This window comes from Chinchilla lanigera, unplaced genomic scaffold, assembly GCF_000276665.1.
Source record: "Chinchilla lanigera isolate Chin_1 unplaced genomic scaffold, ChiLan1.0 scaffold00086, whole genome shotgun sequence".
NCBI lineage: Eukaryota > Metazoa > Chordata > Mammalia > Rodentia > Chinchillidae > Chinchilla > Chinchilla lanigera.
The window spans coordinates 835,743-854,713 of record NW_004955487.1 but is presented as its reverse complement, the minus strand read 5'-3'; the positions used below and the strand labels follow the sequence as shown (position 1 = coordinate 854,713).

The window sequence follows — 18,971 nt, the reverse complement described above, 5'->3', positions numbered from 1 at the left end:
CAATAATTTTTAAAGTTTATTCACACAGTGTGAACATCAATTTTAGAACATCTTCTTCACCTCCAAGAAACCCCTGTCCTCCTCCCCCACCAGCCCTCTCCAGATCGGAAAGCCTGTTCTAAGCATTCCACACGCACGCAATCACGCGAGTGCGGACCTTCCTCATCTGCCTTGGTTCTCAGTGTAATGTCCCCAGGCTCGCCCCGCCAGCCCTGCATTTCCTCTGACTGCCAAACAGTACTTCTCTCTCTAATGATCTTTACTTCTTTCAAATGTTCTTTTCCCTTGACCTGTCTCCTCAGTCTGGACAGACCTGCATTTATACACTGGTTTTGACTCAAAAATCACAAAAGATTAACTTATTTTTTCTACATTGTGGAGCACATAGAATATTTATTTATTATTTCTAAATGACTGTATATAAAGGCACACAGACATCAGATTCTAACAAAATTACAATCTTACACTTGACTATAAGTTGGGCTTTATCAAGGGATAAATTCTCAGGGAATGAAAAAAAAATAATGTTTCTTTGAATAAAGGGAAAATAGTAATTATCTGCCAGATCTTGGCCACAATAATGACATATAGTAAAATTATTTTGAAACCAAATAAACCTTGTAACCCAAATAATGATTTTTAGATAAAAATCTCAGGAAAGGAAGGAGAAAGAGTACTAAAGTTCTAGGGAAATAAAAAGCATTTTCAACAATTCAGCACATAAATTCTTGTTTTTTTTTGCTTGAGATAGGGTCTCAGTGTACAGTTCAGGCTGGCCTTGGACCTACTATGTAGCCCAGGCTGGCCTCAAACTCACAACGACCCTGCTGCCTCTGCCTCCCAAGTGCTGGGATGACAGGCGTGCGCCACCACGCCTGGCCTCAGCAGATAAATTCTTAATTGAAACTTAATATACTACTTGAAAAACACACAGAATAGTTCAAATGATAACAGTAATCATGCATTCTTACTTGAAATTTATCTGTTATAAGAACAGATGATTTTGATAGACTCATTTTATAAATCAGAATTTATCTTTTAAAAACATTTTCTAATATAGAAAACTGGATGCAGCAAGTGTTAGTTTGTTTAAACTGTTAAATATACACTTCAAAATGTATACACATCAGAATTTCTACAGGTAAAAGTAAAGCTATCAAAACATTAAAATTACCATGAGGGAAGTGTTTCCCTTTACAATGTAAGTAGATTAAAACTATACTCTGAAACATTATCTGGTAAATTTATGAAGCAAGCTTTAAGTTGATTAGCCAGAGATGAGCGCCACAGAAAGCAGCTATAACAGAAACTCAAGGCCCCGAAATAAGCAGAGGTTTGCGAACAGCCCAGCACGAGGTAGCCAACGAGTGCGTCTAAGCAGGCCAGCACGCGACGCGCGGAGTGTCTGTACCTGTCTCTGTTTGTTAAACCCAGGGTCACACAGCTTCGAGGAAGGAACAGAACAGAGTGAGGAAAACATCAGAAAGACAAGGATCATGTACTCCTGTCAGGCCCGTTATTCCCTTTACTCTGAACAACCCACCCATTCTGCACGATGCACACACGCGCACGCACGCGCACACGCACACACATGCACCCGTGCACTGCATGCACGCACACAGGCGCACATTAATTTCATGAACATGTGCTCAGTGATTTTAAAACTGCGCTCTCAAAATTCTGATTTTCTCTATTAAAGGAATAAACTGTGCATCATACATTCAATGCTCCTCCTACTTACAGGCTTAAATTTTAAACCTTTTAATAATAAGGCTTACTGATCATAAAAAAATACCCAGCCACATGTAGTTTATATTCACAAGTACACTTTCAGTTTGGGGTTTGTTTTACTGGGTATGTGGATCGTAACAGATGCCCTACAAAGCATTTCAAAAGCAAGGCCCTGAGAGCCTCTCAGCCCAAGAAATCATAACTGTAACAGAAAAAAAAAGCCTACGGCCTACGATTAACACAACTATTGCAGCGACAGAGATCTCTCAAAGCTCTAATCCAAACAACCAATGCTGTTAACTATTATTAAATTGGTGGCAAATTTCCTCTTTTCTCTCTCCCTCTTTCTGAGACAGGATCTCACTACCTAGTTCAGCCTAGCCTGAAGTTCATCCTAGCCTGTGCAGCTTAAGTTGGCCTCAAACTTGTGGTGATCCTTCTGCCTCAGCCTCCCAAGTGATGGGATTATAGGCATTTACCACCATGCCTGGCAAATATTCTTAAGGTACTTAAAATAGTATAGAGATGACTGACAACACTGTATCAAAGTTAATTCACACGACTGTTTCAGTGAAACAGAAAGCAGGGCTCTGCTAGCCTAATGCTGTATGTCTTTTAACAGAGCAGTATGTGGAGTACGCCATGGGAACCTCATTTCCCAGATTACTGAGCTAATTATAAATAAATTTTTAAAAGTAACTATACACACACCTGTAGAGACTTGCAAAAATGTAAAAAAAAGTGCTAATGAAATCATAGTTTACTTTAGGGCTTCCTAAAACATAAGAGAAAGGTTTTGTTACTCTAGCTGGAAAATATAACTGACGCTTCCAACTGCTTGAGAAATAACAATTCTGTCAAAGCTGATGGGGTAAGGCTTAACATTATATTTTTAAGGACAATCTTTTAAAAAAAAAAAAAAAAAACCACAAGTACTAAGCAACTGCAATGAATGTGATCCCTTCCTCTTTTTTAACTTTTCATAGTACTCTTGACTTGCCCTAATAAGATCACTGTAATTTCATTTTTGTGAACATATCCCAATCACTTCGGTTGAAATTTATTAACTGTTTAGGGGAAAATGATTCCTTGTTGAAGTCTGGTACAAAGACTTGCAAGCAGGAAGTAAATACAATTTTTCACTATGCTTTAATGAAGCGGGGAGCTAAGTGAGTGCTTGTCCAAACTCCAACAGGTCAATGAAAATACTAAAATACTGTTCCAAGTGTGTGGCGTTCAGCTGGCTGAAGCCATTGTGAGGTCCTTGCGGCGAGCCTCCAATCTAAGGGTCCCAGCTCCTTACCCATGGCGTCCGTAACTTGCTCATCTGAGTCTTCACCTGAACGAACAGAGGCAGCCTGGTTGGGCACACGCTTATTGAACACAGCTTACAAGTTGTAAACCAGTGGTGGAAATCAAAATTCCCTACAGGTGAGCTCTTCTTTTTCACCTTTTACCCGGTCACTCCGTGAACGGGATCTCACTTTGCGGAAAGCAAGACCTGCATTTTTTGAAAACTCTGATTAAGCCAGGAGTTTGCATCAATCTCTCCAAGTAAAGGCAAGAGCAGCACAGAAGTCACAGTGCTGGGTTAATGCTGCCTTGGCGATTCTGAAACTCCTCACAAATAACTCTGTGCTAATGACCGCTGCGTCTGGATGAAAAGCACTTGGAGGCTGCTAGAGCCCTTGCAAAGGCTGAGGACGATGGGCTTTGGAGAATCGCTGCAGCTTCGGTGGCCGTGTGAGCTCCCTGGAGCTCAGTGGCAGCCTCAGCACACAGGCATCAACTGTGCCCAGTGCTGAATCAGCTGGGGATGGACAGAAGGATGCGGAAAGACCACACTATTCTTCTGTCCAGGAACACAGATGCCACGAGGAGCAGCAGGTGCAAAGTCACTCTCCAGAGCAGCTCTGGAAGTCACAGAATAGAATGTCATTGAGCGGACCTGGCCCCACGCTGGCCCTCCCGAGTGGTCCTCGACTTGAGGACACAGGGTTACCCAGATGCCACTGCAGTGAGCCCTGGGCAACATGGGGGTCAAGGGCACTGACGTGCCTGCAGTTAAACTCAGCGTGAGCTTCTGATGCCCTAAAAACTTAATGACTGAGAGCCTGCTGCTGCCCGGGAGCTCTCACCATGTACTCTCAGTGTCTGCATACACTGAAAGACACACCAGCGCCTCGGAAGACCACTTTGTATCTCAACACCCAGTTTACTGGAGGGATGAACTTCTCACGCTGAGCTCAGCTGCCTGGCGCAGCAGCTCTGTTGCTGGTTTCTGTGACACTGGGGAATGCATCCAGGGTAGTCTCACTGAGCTATGTCCCCAGCCTTTTGTTGTGCTGTATTGTATTGCATGGTATGGTATGGTATGGTATGGTATGGTATGGTATGGTATGGTATGGTATGGTATGTAGGTATGTATTTACTTACTTATTTTTTGAGCCAGGGTCTTGCTAAGCGGATAAGTTACCCAGGCGGGCTCCAACTTGCTATACTCTTGCCTCAGCCTCCTAGAGCTCTGGATTACAGGGATACACCACCACACCCGGTTCACCGGGCATTTTAAGTGGATTCTTACAACATCTGAGCGCCCCACCATGGCCACAGGAAATGGACACAAGATTACAGCAGGAGAGCTGTTCCCCAGCTAGAGCCATGCAGTTAGGATTTCATACTGTATCTCCATGCTTGCTTACACTTTTCTCAGTGCTGCTGAACCACCAATGGTCTTTATGTGCCTAAGGCCGGATAAATTTTAACTCTGTCCCCAGGAGCCTGAGGAAGGAAGGGAGGGCAAGGTGGGCCTAGGCCTATGCCCATGGTTTTGCAAAAAGGAGCTCAGATTTACATCTCATTCCCGAAGAATCCTCTGCCTAGAAATGGGAAACACTAGCTCCGCATAACTTATTTTCCCATTTTTTGTAAGAAATGGCATTTACTCGCCCTCAGTGATAAAATTTTAGGGAAAACTCTAACATGAACACATATTTTATAAAGCCTTGCCTTTAGTAAAACACTAGGATATTTATAATCTACCTGATAAATCCTTGGCTGGACTTTATAAGCTATAATCCCTATAATGTTAAATGAAAGAAAATTCAACTATGTTTCCAAGGATCTGTCTTTAAAGGTTGACCAGAAATTCCTGTGGTTAAAAAAAAAGATGAGCCCACCTATTTTTTACAAAAAGAAAAACCAAAACAAAACCATGTAGTTGGTTAACCCATTTCGGTCTGGCTTTTTTCCCTCACGTTATTCTATATCTGTAACGACAGTTAGTTCAAAATGTTTGTTTAGCTCCTGACCTATGTATAGCAGCCTTTCTCATAAAGAGTGCATGCAGGGGACAGGTGACCGAGTAATGTAGTCAATCATCAGTCCTGCTGGAGAGCAGCCGACAACTGTCACATGTACAAGTCCTTTGCATTTCCACCACTGCTTTCCATTCGATATTAAACTGTGTGTCCACTTGGACTACTCTTCTACAAAACACACCTCACATGCTACGCCATTAGTAAGTTCTTAAAAGCAACGGAAACTTGGTGAGCGTCTATTATGCACTATGGTAATTATGAAACTATCTTTTAATACTAAAAGAACAACAGAGACTATGGTTATTTTACTAAACAAAGGCACTAAAACAGGCAGGGGACCTCTGCGCTTTGTTACTGGGCTCCTAAACACGGCTCAGGAACCGCGTTCTTTCCCCTTCTCCAAAAACTCATTGCAAAATTGGCCTTTCCCGATGGTCTCTGGAAGAAAACTACACTTCTTTTTCAAGTGTCTGCCAACATTTTGGAGCACAGGGATAGCTACTGCTGTAGGAGGTCAGTATCACCAAATCCATCAAATTCTGCTCAGGATCTGTTTTCATCGCAAATCAGCTGAGAAATTGTAGCTCCAAGGACGGCAGCACACACAGGAGTTTGTACTCAACTAAAAGTGACTCCTGCACAGAATGGCGGTGACCCAAAGAGATTCCCTATGTGCCCAAACAGAATTTGGTATCTTGAATTTCTGCAGGGCTGGGGGTGGAACTCAGGACCTTGCATATGCTAGGCAAGTGCTGGACCACTAAGCTATGCCCTGGCTCCTATAAGACTTTAAGGCTCAACACAGATATTTCTTACTAAGTATATGGTCTTGGATAATCATTACCAAATGACTTCCTCTATGAGTGGTGGTTTTTTTTTTTTTGTTTGTTTGTTTTTTTAAGGAAACCTAACTTAAGGTTTTAAGGAAATACAGTGGCACCTCAGTTCATGAACTTAGTTTGCTGTATGATTTTGAAAAAGATGGCCACCTTTGTGTTTGTGCGGGAGACAGCCATGGTCATGTTTGTCATGCAAAAACAAAATTTGGTCAAATGCTTCCATTTGTGAACCAAATTGTTTGCAACAAAAGCGTCTTAGTGAAGCCAGGTGTAGTGGCACACATTTGTAGTCCCGGCACTCGGGAGGCTGAGGCAGAAGAATTGCCGTAAGTTCGTGGCCAGCCTGGGCTACATGGTGAGTTCAAGACCATCCTGAACTACATGGTGAGACCCTGTCTCAAAAACAAAAACAAAGCATTAGTGAAGCACAGTACCAGGGCAAAGATATACGTGACTTCCTTTACATGCTAAACTTGTTCCATCTGGAAATTTTATTTTAATAAACAGATAAAAGCACACAACATCTAGCTCATGTCTTGTAGCTTCACAGGTGACTCCCCACATGTGCAGTGGCAAGTGAAGGCCTTATCAAAACTGTCAAAGGTGAAGACAAAGCTCAACCGTAGGGGACACGTAAAGCTGGTGGCTCTAACTGGCTGCTGAAAACATCCCTTCCCTGAAGAAGGGGAAAAGCAGGAGGAAGAAAAGGGTAAAGTTAAGCACCGGCTTCTGAATTAATCCACAGCTCTAACGATTAGTAACGGGCTACTCTACGCTCACTGCCAGTCCAATCACACGGCAGGTGCACGGTTAGTGAACTGCGGAAGCCACGCGCGCCAGCGGCCACGCACAAGCCTGCTCCGTTACCCTCGAGGAGTCCGTGGGCGAGGGAAGCCCCTCGGCAGCGTCCTCCTTGATAACCTCCTGGCGTGGGACAGGAGAGTGGGAGAGGCGGGGTGAGCAGAACATGAAGATGAAGGATGGAACCTCACAAGAGCACAGCGCCCCGCAACAGCCATGGGACCACATGTCCCTTCACCACGTCGTAAAATTCCACTCAGAGTCCATTGATGGAGTTGGTTTCTCATTGTTGCTTGAACTAAGTTTGTCATGGGGAACCCCTACAATATATCCGGCTCAAGTGTATTTTGTTTTTGATACATTTGAGACATTTCCCCTTAACCTATTTAACTTGTGTCACTAGACAGAAATAGTTTTCTTTCATCCTCTGCTGTATGTATGTGTGTGTGTGTATATTGTTTATATACGCACACATACCATACATGTATTTCCTTTAAAACATCTTAGAAACTAGCAGATACAAAAGATTAGCTTTTAAAGTTTTGGTAATAAACACTGTATTACACAAGCCAGAAATCTCTCATTGTAAAATTTCAACATTTATTCCTGAGGCTGCTGGTCATTTTCCCTCCCCAGATATTTACTAGTACATTAGATGAAATACATTTTCTGTCAGTAATAACTCAAGTCTCCCAACACTACTTGTACAATCAGTCGCACTCTTCTGCTCTGGAAAGGCAATCGCCCCATTTCCAAGGCCGCCTGTGTTCACGAGACCAACATTCCGGTTCCCCTTGGTATACTTACTAGGCCATTGCTCTGCTCTCTGAGAGGCAAACTTGTTTTTACAGATGGACGTGAGATGAGATGTTGGGAGCTGCCAGGGTAATACCTTGGCGTGTAAAGGTATGGGGCAAAGAATGGCTATGGAGAAACACGTAACAAAAAATGAACAATCACAGAAATCAAAATGCCATGAGACTTAGCAAATGAAACTAACCCATCAAAAACACTAGAAACATATTCATGCAAGTGACAAAACAAAAGAACAGAACATCTCTCTCCTATTGATGAGATATCAACTCAAATTTAAGACACATTATTTACATTTTTATATTCTCTACTTAACACAAGCTTTAAAAAATAACAAAGTTTTATGCCTTGTAGTTCGACCCAAATGTATCTTCACACTTTTAAGTTCATAGGTTCTCCCTGTGGCGGGTTCCTAGTAATCTGTATCCATTGTCTCACAATATCTTAAAAAAAAAAAAAAAAAAAAAAAGATTGGAATCTATTTGGAACATACTGCTTATTAGAATACTTTTCCCACTAAAAAAAAAAAGATTAACCTAAAAAAAAAGCCCACAAAGGCCAGGATCATGTAAGAACCCCACCATAAATTCTTCAGATTATGAGACGGACGTGCTGCCTACTGTGTAAGCAGGCAGGTCCCACCATGAATTCTAGAAACAGGTCCCTCCATGTCCCGGGCCTTGCCTAGATCCTAACACCAGCATGCTCCTCTGTACTACAAAGAGGAAATCCTATTATTTTTTTTTTAAACCGGGAATTGAACTCATGACCTCACGCTTGCCAGGCAGGTGCTGTGCCACTGAGCTATAGCCCCAGCCCCTAGAAATCCTGACATGTACAGCCTTATAACGACAGCATCAGGTGACCTGGGTCAGACACACAGACGCAAAGCCACTGCGTTCTACTACACTGCGGTGCATCTTCCCTCACTGCCTTTACTCCTGACAGTTTAAGAGAACCAGTCTCCTCTTAAGGCCCAAAAATCTCAACTAACTAAAGCAAAAACAATAGAAAAATTACTAGACTTAAAAATGAGGACATCTGAAATGTTTTAAAATTAATAAAATTCCATTAAACCCAGCTTTCACACTAAGCTACATCCCAGCCCTTTTTATTTTTTATTTTTCAGGCTGGGTCTCACTAAGTTGCCCAGGCGGGGCTTGAACTTGTAAGGCTCCTCCTTCAGCCTCCCAAGTGGCTAGGATTATAGGCGCGCACCGCCAAACCTGGTCCTGAAATTAGTGAACATGAGAGTTCAATCAGCCTAGGGGGTCTGGTAATTTTTTTTTTCTAAATAAAGTTCTTTGTCTCAAAACTTCAAACTGGCAGCAACTGAGTTATTTTATGCAAAATCATAGCAAATTTTTTTTTGAAGAGTGGCAAATAAAAATCTATATTTCATACTGCCTACCCTACAGTCCAATTCTTTTGGTCTTTTTTTTTTTGAGACAGGGTCTCACTATGCAGTTCAGGCAGGCCTTCAACTCACTATGTAGCCCAGGCTGGCCTCAAACTCAAGCAATCCTCCTGCCTCAGCCTCCTGAGTGCTGGAATTCAATTTTATAAGGAGAGAAATGCACTATGAAACACCACTGCTCCACCTGAGTTTGTTTTCTTGTCTGACTAGAAATAAGGAAGAACATCCTCAGGGCCTCTATGAACCGCATCCCTAACTACTAACATGGCCAGTATTTCTCAAAACCTGAATACATTTAAATTAATTCTGGAGTTTGTTTCTGATGCAACTGATCATAAACTTCTCTTTCTTTCCAGCTCTATGAAATTTATTTAGGTAGTCAACTGGCTTTTAGGAATACCAGCACTGATGCTTTCTTGAATTACGACTACAGAAGGAGACAACGAAATCGAGAAACTGCAACTGATCTCAGAGCACAGGTCCAGGAGGCAGCAGGCTATGGCTCACAAGCTCCTTCCTCACAGAAAAATTCACTAAGTTCGGAAAAGTGAGAACAGACAGCTCGGGCCAGCTAAGCCCAGCAAGGTTTGACTCCTTCAGATCACCATGTTTTCATCTAGAAAACTGTGTATTTGTATTAAGTAAACAATTATACATAACTGAGTATAATGTGAAATACTAAAAATGGATTATGGTGGTATTAATTGGCAATAACACCTAAGCCTTACAAGCAGTATTTTTCCATTATTCGCTCACATTTAAAAGATATAAATTATATTAAGTATAAAGAACTACTACAGGAATTTCAGTTGATCGTTGTAAACGTCGATATAAATTATTTTACCACGTATACCAAAAGAGAAACAGATTCATTTAAAGCAATGGATAGTCACAGCTGACCTTATGGAGTTTACTTTCTTATCAAGAAAATAAAAACTAGAAACTAAAAGCATCTCTAACATTCAGATTTTTTTTTTGAGACAGGGTTTCACTATGCAGTTAAGGCTGGTCTCGAACCTGCATGATTTTCCTGCCTCAGCCTCCCAAGTGCTGGGATTACAGGCATGCGTGACCATGCCCAGCCTTCAGATTCTGAAGTCTAGAGCATACAAAAATTCAAAATTATTTTGATTTTACAAAAATCACATTTTACATTTAAATGTTACCCTTTACCTATTTGAAACCCAAGTAGAGAACCCGCGACAGAAGACGTGCATGATCTCCCTGGAAGAAATCCTTGGCCGCGCAGCGGGCCCAGGCACTTACCCTGTTGTAGAAGGGGTGCTGGGGGCCTGTCATGCCACTGTAGTAGCTGCTGTGGGGCTGCGGGGACACTACCCCGCCTGCGAACGGCCCGTTGAAGGACGTGGAGGAGGAGCAGACGGAGGGGGGCTGGCTATACCCTGGCGGCCCCCGAGGAGGAGCTTCGTGCAGGGGCAGCGGCGGGTAGGCGAGTCCTCCTATGTTGATCTGCTCCCTGGCAGCACGGACGTCTGCGAGATTCCACCAGAGCCAGGACCGAGAAAGCAAGGGCACTCGAGTTAGTCCAACCCACGTCCTGCTCCTGCTCTGCAGGGAGTCTGATGGACTACAGTGGACTGGAAGTCTTGCCTACTCCACCTGAACTCTGAGTGCCAGATGCCCAACTGTCATGCGCAAAAGTTTCTGTCACCATTTGAGAAGCCACAATACCTGGGCTCTTCTTGTCAGTTAACAGCCCTATTCGTCTCTCTGCCTTAAAACATTTGGGATGTGCTAACAATTCTCATGCTTCGTCAGGTGCTGCCACCTACGGTAACTTCAAGTTGTCGAGTACCAATGCATTCATGGTGACCTAAGGCTGTCAGTGATCAAACTAGAAGGCTTATCCTCCGAGTAACACATCCCAGACAGGAGATGCCACCATTGTCACAGGTACCTACAAAGAGGACGCAGGCACTGACCGCTCACTTATTTAACTTTCACGGTGCTGGGGATGGAACTCAGGGCCTTGTGCATGGCGGGCAAGGGTTCTACTGCTGACTCCGCACCCGTCCCTTTATGTGCCACATAATGACCGCAAGATGGACCTGCGTCCCTTTTCTGGGGGTGCTTCGGTGCGCATTTCTTCACTGGTGACCACAGGCTCCGGCCTGTGTAACGGAGGCGAGAACTTGTTCCTCTATCTAACCCTCACCGGGCCAGCCCAGCCCCCGCTCAGCCTCGATGCCCCTTCTATTCTGCACTGCCGAACAGCCTGGGGCAACGTCCTGCAGACAGGACCTGACCACCTGCCGTGCTCTCCTCACCTGCACACTCCGCAGGACTGCTGTGAGGTGACCTTTGCCTAATTCCTGGAAAACCTGAGGGCAGCCAGCAGAGCTGAGCCGTGAGAAGCACAGCGTTCCAATGGCGGCTGGTGCTATGGCTGTGTCTAGACATCCCCCCAAAGCCTCATGCGGTCCTAGGTGTGCTTTTCAGAGGGGGCTGGCTCTAGAGGGGGAGATGCTGGGATCAAGTGTGCCGTGCTGGTTATGAGTGGTGTGTGATCACTAAATGAGTCCACTGATCAGTTTGGTGTAGTTCTGGGTATGGGTAACTGGAAAGCCCACGCTGGGTGTGGGTGCAGCCTGCCTGGAAGGAATGTAAGAGACAGACAGCGGGCTACGGCCACCCCTTGCTGCTTCACTGCTGGCTGCCCTCCGCCTGCCCTGCCCTGCCACCGACTGTTTCTCCTCTGCGATGCCACCCTCCCTTGGAGCCCCCTGACTATGGACTGAACCCTCTACAAACTGAGACAAACCTTTCCTCCTTTAACTTTAGGTATTGGGTATTTTGTCTCAGCAACGAGAAAAGTAAGATCATCGGTGTAGGTGTGCACCTGTGTACAGTGGTAGCTCAAGAGCTTCACCTACCCTAAAACCTTAAGGTCACTATCCTCAGGTTCCGGTCTACACACCAAGTTAAAAACCTAAACATACAAAAAGACTTCCTCATTCCTCTTGAGAGAGACTCAGGAGATTCGGTGACAGAAAAGTTATGATGGATTGTTATATGAGAGTCACAGTCACATGTTAAAAGCAATCGGATTCCAGAGTTCCAAAGACCTTGGGGGGCAAGGTGGGAACTTAACACATAACTTTTTTTTGGTGTGATGATGGATGCTGAACCCAGGGCCTTTGCACTGAGCCACATTCTCACCCTGTTTCTTTCTTTTTTTGAGACAAAGTCTCCCTAAGTCACTAATTTGTCCATACTAATTTGTGACCCTCCTGCCTCAGCCTTCCTCAGGGCTGGGATTACAGGAGTGCACCACCAAACCAGCTAACATTTCTTTAACATTCCTAAACTCCTATACTTCATTCATGTTTCTGTGTGGTGCTTAGCTCAAATCGTGACTTTTCATGGAGCAGAGGAAATTTTCTAAAGACTTTAGAGAATCAAAATCAAGTGTGCCCATAACACCCACCTGCAATAATCTCCCGAAGCTTGGGATCCAGGTTTACAGTGCACGGCAGAAAGGTTTTTACATCTCGAGCCACGAGAACCGGGGTCCGTGAAGACAGAAATACTTCAAAGTTTCTTATGTCTCCATCAATTTCAAGCAGGGGCTCAACATCTTTAGTTGTTGGAATATTCTTTGATATTCTTCAAATAAGAAAAAAATGCAAAAGAGGTCATTTGTCTCACTGTGAGAAAGTCTAATTCTATACAACTTAAAACTTGTCACTTATACAAACAACAGATTATACACCTCACTCTCAGTTAAAAAAACGTGTAAAGAAAAGAAATCCAAGTAAGTGCTATAGTTACAAAATTACCATGGTAACAGTGAGTGAGGTCAGGGCAAAGACTCAGCCTGGAGGAAGGAAGGAAAGTGACATAATGGGGTGCGGTGAGTTACCACTGAACCAAGGAAGACAGTGGGCCCCAGAAAGATTAAAGCCCTACTTAGCCAGGTTCCGCACTGAGGAAGCTGAGGCAGGAGGATTGCTATGCATTTCAGACCAGCCTAGGCTACATAGTGAGACCCTATTTCAGAAACAAAAATGAGAACAAAACCTGCCCAAAATCATGCCCCTAGCAGAGACTTTGGCTCTATACCCCATGATTTGAAAATAGAAACACTACAGTTCTTTTACAGAAAAAAACTAAGAACTTTAAACAAATTACAAAAACTAGAAAACTATTAAGAGAGGTTTCTTTTTCTTGCAGTGCTAAGGATCAAACCCAGGCAAGTGCTCTACCACTGAGCTACACCCCCAGCTCAGGCTTTTTCTTTATTAAGAAGTTTTTAGCTAGGCATGGTGGTGCACAGCTGTAATCCCAGCACTGTGGGAGGCTGAGGCAGAAGGACTACAAGTTAGAGCCCTGCCTGGGCAACTTACCAAGACCTTATCTCATGATAAAAACAACTAAAAAAAGAAAAAAAGCTGTGAATATAGCTAAATGCAAAGGTCCTGGGTTAAATCCCCAGCACAAAAAAGAGAAAGAAAGAAAAAAAAAAAGAAAAGAAAAAAAAAGAAGGAAGGGAAGATAGGTTAGTTTTATTTTTCTGTTGTAAAAGGACACAGAAAATATAGAAAAGGAGACTGGAAAAAACCACATACTTTTACTAATCACACAATAATTGGTAACACTGCACTTGGTCTTTTATTATGTGGAATTCCCTACATAGCTGATTTCAAACAATTTTGTATCAGGCAAAGAGTCTTAAATAGGAGTACGTATTCGTTAAAAATATTATCAGGCGCCACTCTGTGCAACTGTGTGACCACCCCTCTGCCGTTGGAGGTGGTCCATGGTGACAGGCCGATGGGTCAGTGCGGGACGCCAGGCACCTGCTACTCAGAGGCCGCACTCGAGGTGCCCTAGAGAGAAGATGGGACAGAAACCCCAGGCAGAAGCTGGAAGCTGAAAGACAGGAGGGCGACAGAAAGCTGGAAACCTCCCAAATGCCCGCTACCAGCAAGGTGATAAAAAAGCCACAATACCCTGAGAGCATCGGGATTCCTCAATAGAAAGGAAGGAACGGCAGACAAGCCTCAGCAGAAACTCTGCTGAGTAAAAATCCAGTGAAGAGAGTGCACGGTTGTTCTGTTTTTCTTCCGTAGTGCTGGGGTTGAACCCAGAGCCTTCTCACGGGGCTACAACCCCAGCCCTTTATTACTGTGAGACAAGACAATCACTAAGACCGGGGCTGGGCTTGACTTTTGATCCTCCTGCCTCAGCCTCTTCAGGAGCTGGAATTACAGGTGTGTGCTAATATGCCCAGAGAACTGTCTTCATTTATATGAAACTTACAAAGGTAAACATCCACAAACAGCTGGTCAAGGTTCCCTGTGCGAGTGGGGAGGTGGGGTGAAGGGAGGGAGACGGTTCCCAAGCCCAGGTGGGAACTTCCGGAAGGGACCGGTGGCGATGCCTGGGCGGATGCACATGAACACCAAACTTAGGACAGTGTGCCATTAAACGGCTTACTGTATGTCCCATGTACTGCAAATCGCTGCTTGGAAGTCACCTGGACGACTTCCAAACACCAGGTTCTACTAAGTGAGTACAGTTTCAGAGAAGCCCCTCCCAAGGGAAATAGAAATCTCACTGAGATCTGAGTAACAGTCTTGATTTCCTTGGGACCTGTGCTTTTCTGCTCAGACCCAATCCTTGGCTAATAGCCAAATACTAAAAGTCATCTCAGGGAAAATCCAGAGAACAAAATTAGCAAACAAGGAAAGAATCGGGTGCTGGTGAGAAGAGAAAGATAGCAATTTGGACTTCGCGCATTTTTGGGAGTCCTTTCAGAGACACACACGCCCCAAAGAGAAAAGCTCTCTGAAATGGGTCGACTTTAATAAAGTAAAACAGCACTCAAATAGGATTAAATATACTTAAAATGAAATGCAGAACCTGGGGGATGACTGCACTGTACCGTGCGCTCAAGCGGCCAAAGCCTCAGTGCTGGAGCAGTTAACAAGGTAGCCGTCTATTTCACGAGTCTCTCACACACCACAAAAAGGAGAGCGGCTAGAGAGATTTAGATAAAAACACACAGCTGATAAGTCACATGAAACAAATTAACTGCGTTTTCATGCCAGCACTGCCCGAGCCTGAATGCGAACAGTGTTCTCCACGCGGCGAACAATGCTGCCGTTCAGGAGGCAGCCAGCGACACCCTCCTGCTCTCCAGATTGAAGTCTGTGCTAACCTTTTGAGCTCAGCGCTTGCAACTCTTCTGCTAAAAGAGATATTTATGTAAATGATAATCTTTTGGCAGTGGGCCACCAAAATCATATGGGCCTTTATTTCTCAGATATTTTTTCCCAAAGGTTAGCATTTAAAGAATTTAAGTAACTTCACTTTTCAATTAAGAGTGAATTTCCATTTCCAATATTACGAATCATGTGAACAGAAGTTGCCAGCAGTTAAATGGCCCACGGAAAGCGCTTTCAAACCTCAGGCATCAGTGAGCAACTCGTCGGTTTAAATGCGATTTCTTTCCTCGCCACCAATCCACCAGCACTTGCTAATGCCAGCATCAGGGCACGTTAAAGCATTCTGATTACAAATGCCAGGGGTTTATAAAAAGTCCGTCTTAATTCCTTGGCAGAAATTACATAAGCCATTCACAGCACTTCTATTCAAGATGAGGGTTTAAATTACACAGACGAAATTGCAGTTTTAAATTAATATATAAGCAAGTTTTTAGAGCATAATTTGTGAAGAAGGCATTCACTTATACTTTTTCTGAAGGCAGCTACTTAATAATGTCTCAATACTTGCTTAAATATTAAGTATGACCTCCTGACTTAATAGGTCAAAAAGTAACATAAATTCTGTCTCCCTCTTCCGTCTGTCCGTCTCTACCACTCAGCTACTTCCCCAGACCTCTCTCTTCTTCTCTCTATCCCTCTCTTGCTAGAGACTAAAGCCAGGGCTTCACGCATGTTATGCATCCACTCTATCAGAACTACACTCCCAGCACCAATTTTCTTTAGAATTTTATTACAGTGACACAAACTGAACAGTTCATAAAGCCTCAAGCTCGTTCTACCACTGGTGGCTCATTTACTGAGCACCTTTCCTGCACAAAATGCTATGGAGATTTTGGGAGGTGGAGGGAACACAGACAGAAAAAAGCCACTCAGCACGGCAGTCTGAGACAGAAACAAAAGACAACAAGACACCCGGCTGTACCCTCACTACTGCCCTGGAGGACAGCCCCAAGCCCGAGGCACTCAGGAGCTGAGTGTGCCCTCCCCTTCTGCCCTCACCCCGTCCCTTCTAGCCCTCCTCTGCACTTGGCACAACTTCCCCCTCCTCAGGGAAGTCGCATCCCTCCATTCTAAGACCCAAGAGCACTTCTACTTTCTTGCATATCAAACTGGAATTCACTTGTCTTCTTACTATCTCCCCCGCCAGATTCTAAGTCGTATCAAAGTCGGGAATAAGTCTGGCTTATCCACGTTGGACCCCAGTGTCCGCAGAGCACACAGGCATAACATAGTTGTTCAAGAAGTATCTGAAGAATGAATGAATCATTCACATAAAGTGTGTTCTTCCGAAAGAACTCTACTTTTTATAATAAAATAACTCTTACTTTATCCTTTCTGATACTGACAAAACCCTGTGCTTGGGAAGGAGTAGGTTGGTCCATGTTGGGTTCATCTTTGTACACGGTGTGAGGTAGGGGTCCAATTCCAATCTTTTTTGCATGTGGAAACCTCATTGTCTCAGCACCAGTTGTTGAAGAAGTTGTTCCTTCCCCACTGACTGGATCTGGCAGTCTGTCAAAGGTTAAACTAGCCACAAGGGTTTGAGTTTATTTTTGGACGCCCAATTCTTTGTGACCAGTCTGCATATCTTCCTTATGCCAGTACCACACTCTTTTGACTACTATAGCTTTGTAATTAGGTTTTAAAATGGGAAAGTGTGGGCCTTCCAATTTTGCTCTTGTTTTTCAAGACTATTTTGGTTATTTGAAATATACCTTGCAATTTCCTATGAATGTGAGGATCAGCTTTCTGTTTCTCCAAAAAGTATTCCTTTAAATACAAATCTAGAGAGTAATTGAAGTTCTCTTTCCCAGCATCCCCTGCGGTTTTACTCCATTCCCTGAGCTGAGAAGCTACGGCTCAGAAGGCAGCACACCTGGCCACTGTTGTCAGGGATACAGTGCAGAGCAGGGCCTGTATCTGCCCACCCCAGGCTCTGTTCACATGGACCAGACAGGGCCTGAAATCCTTCACCTAATGACTTACATGATAACTCCTTAAAACACAATCACAAAGAATGCAGTCATACATTATATGGGACACACTAAAGACCAACACACAAGTCCCTGCTGTAAGTCACCCTGAAGTTCTCTTCTTAGTACCAGGAAATAAGCCCAGGGCCTTCACACTGAGCTACACTCCCAGCTCTCTTATTTTTTATGTTGAGGCAGAGTCTTACTATGTCACCAAGTTGCCCAGGCTGGCCTCAAACTAGTGAACCTCCTGCCTCAGCCTCCCAAAGTACTGGCATGATGGGTGTGTAACCATGCCCAAGAATCTTATTTTTTGAGTTTCGTTGTTTGTGGATTTTGGAATAAAGCCTTTCTCCATCTCAGCAAACGTATTTACATTGATCATTCTTTTCTGTTCACAATATGCTGCCGTTGAATGCACGCCCACAGCCCTGAGCAGGCACAGAGCTCAGGCAGCAAAGGCTGAATGCAGTGTCCGGGTGAGGGGTTGGTTGAGAAGCTGCACTGGCCCTTCCGGCCATCTCAGGAGGCCACGCAGCACACTGCAGGCCACTGACCACAAGCAACATCATCGATGCTGTTCCTTCACATTCCGTGTCACAAGGGAAAAGCGCTGCCATGGCAAGACGGCCTAACCAGTGCTGACCTTTGCATCTACTCATGACGGAGGCTTTTCCCAGTACACTGCTGAAACTAACTAGAGACGCAAACAGAAGTTTTGATGAGTGGAGAAGCACAACAATCACATACAACTCTTCAATTTGGTAATATTCTTCAAAATAGCTTATCTTTCTCACTGACTGAATTTAAGAATGTTATCAGTGGAGTGGATTCATTTATACGAATTCTGCTTTGTTTATTGGAATTCCGCAAAAGGTTTTGCTTGAAGAAAAAGTTTCCACTGAGAGGGGAAAAAAAGCACAAAAATCAGTGCATAACCCACTCAATATGAAAATTGTATCTTCATTAAAAAGCACAGCCTACTTTTTTGCATCAGAGTTTTACACTATGGTGCAACATTTTAAATTGTTCAAGTGAAAGTAAATGAGCTCAGACTTTTATAGCCATTTGAGGCAACACTAATCACACCATGAATTTCTACCAAATGATGAGCTATCCACCACATTTGTTTTTTTTTTTTTTTTTTTTTTTGTTTTTTCTCCGGTACCGGGAACCGAACTCACGACCTTGTGCTTGCCAGGCAGGCGCTTTTGCCACTGAGCTAAATCCCCAGCCCCTATCCACCACATTTATCACATGCACAGAAGCAAATACTTTGCAATAAAACTCTGCATAGCAGGCATAGGCAACGAATGCTGAATTCAAAAGTCAACATATGACTGTTTCAAATTAAAATAAAAACTTTTACACAAGTTATTTTAAAAGATCTACGGGAGCGCCTGTCTTCAGCCGGCTCGCTCCCTGTCTCGTAGGCGCCCGGAAGGAGGGGCCTAGGTGCACAGGGAGCCACGGGCGGGGAGCGCCAGTCTTCTGGCTGGCTCGCTCAGTCTCATAGGCGCCCGGAAGGAGGGCCACGCCGCGCACGGGCAGCCACAGGTGGGGAGCACCGGTCTTCCGACCGGCTCACTCCCTGCCTTGTAGGCGCCCAGAAGGAGGGCCCCTGGTGCAAGGGGAGCCATGCTGCGGCGAGCGCTATTGTGCGCAGGCCCTCAGGCCAGCCGCTGCTGCCACTCAATTAAGAACTACCATGACACAGAGAAACAATGACACAATTGGCCCACCATGCACTGGCTGCAGATGCCCACCCACAGACGTGTGTGAATCATTCAAACATGGAGAAACCCCTGGGAATACATGCCACACAA

At 44.2% G+C, this 18,971-nt stretch overlaps 1 protein-coding gene across 7 annotated transcripts in view; it reads right to left on the bottom strand.

The window, feature by feature from the left end:
• Kidins220 (kinase D-interacting substrate, 220kDa) overlaps positions 1-18,971 on the bottom strand; it is a 79,397-nt gene that overhangs the window by 7,366 nt on the left and 53,060 nt on the right. For 4 of the 7 annotated variants that reach the window (XM_005404344.2, XM_005404345.2, XM_013504353.1 and 1 more), the window contains exons 23-26: positions 12,370-12,548; positions 10,188-10,414; positions 7,499-7,615; positions 1,412-1,444 (exon numbers count right to left, since the gene is read on the bottom strand). In XM_005404344.2, the coding sequence (XP_005404401.1) occupies positions 1,412-1,444; positions 7,499-7,615; positions 10,188-10,414; positions 12,370-12,548 (556 nt within the window). Of the gene's footprint in view, positions 1-1,411; positions 1,445-3,034; positions 3,071-6,757; positions 6,815-7,498; positions 7,616-10,187; positions 10,415-12,369; positions 12,549-18,971 lie in introns of all 7 variants that reach the window. The other 3 variants (XM_005404341.2, XM_013504355.1, XM_013504356.1) reach the window with 3 other exon arrangements.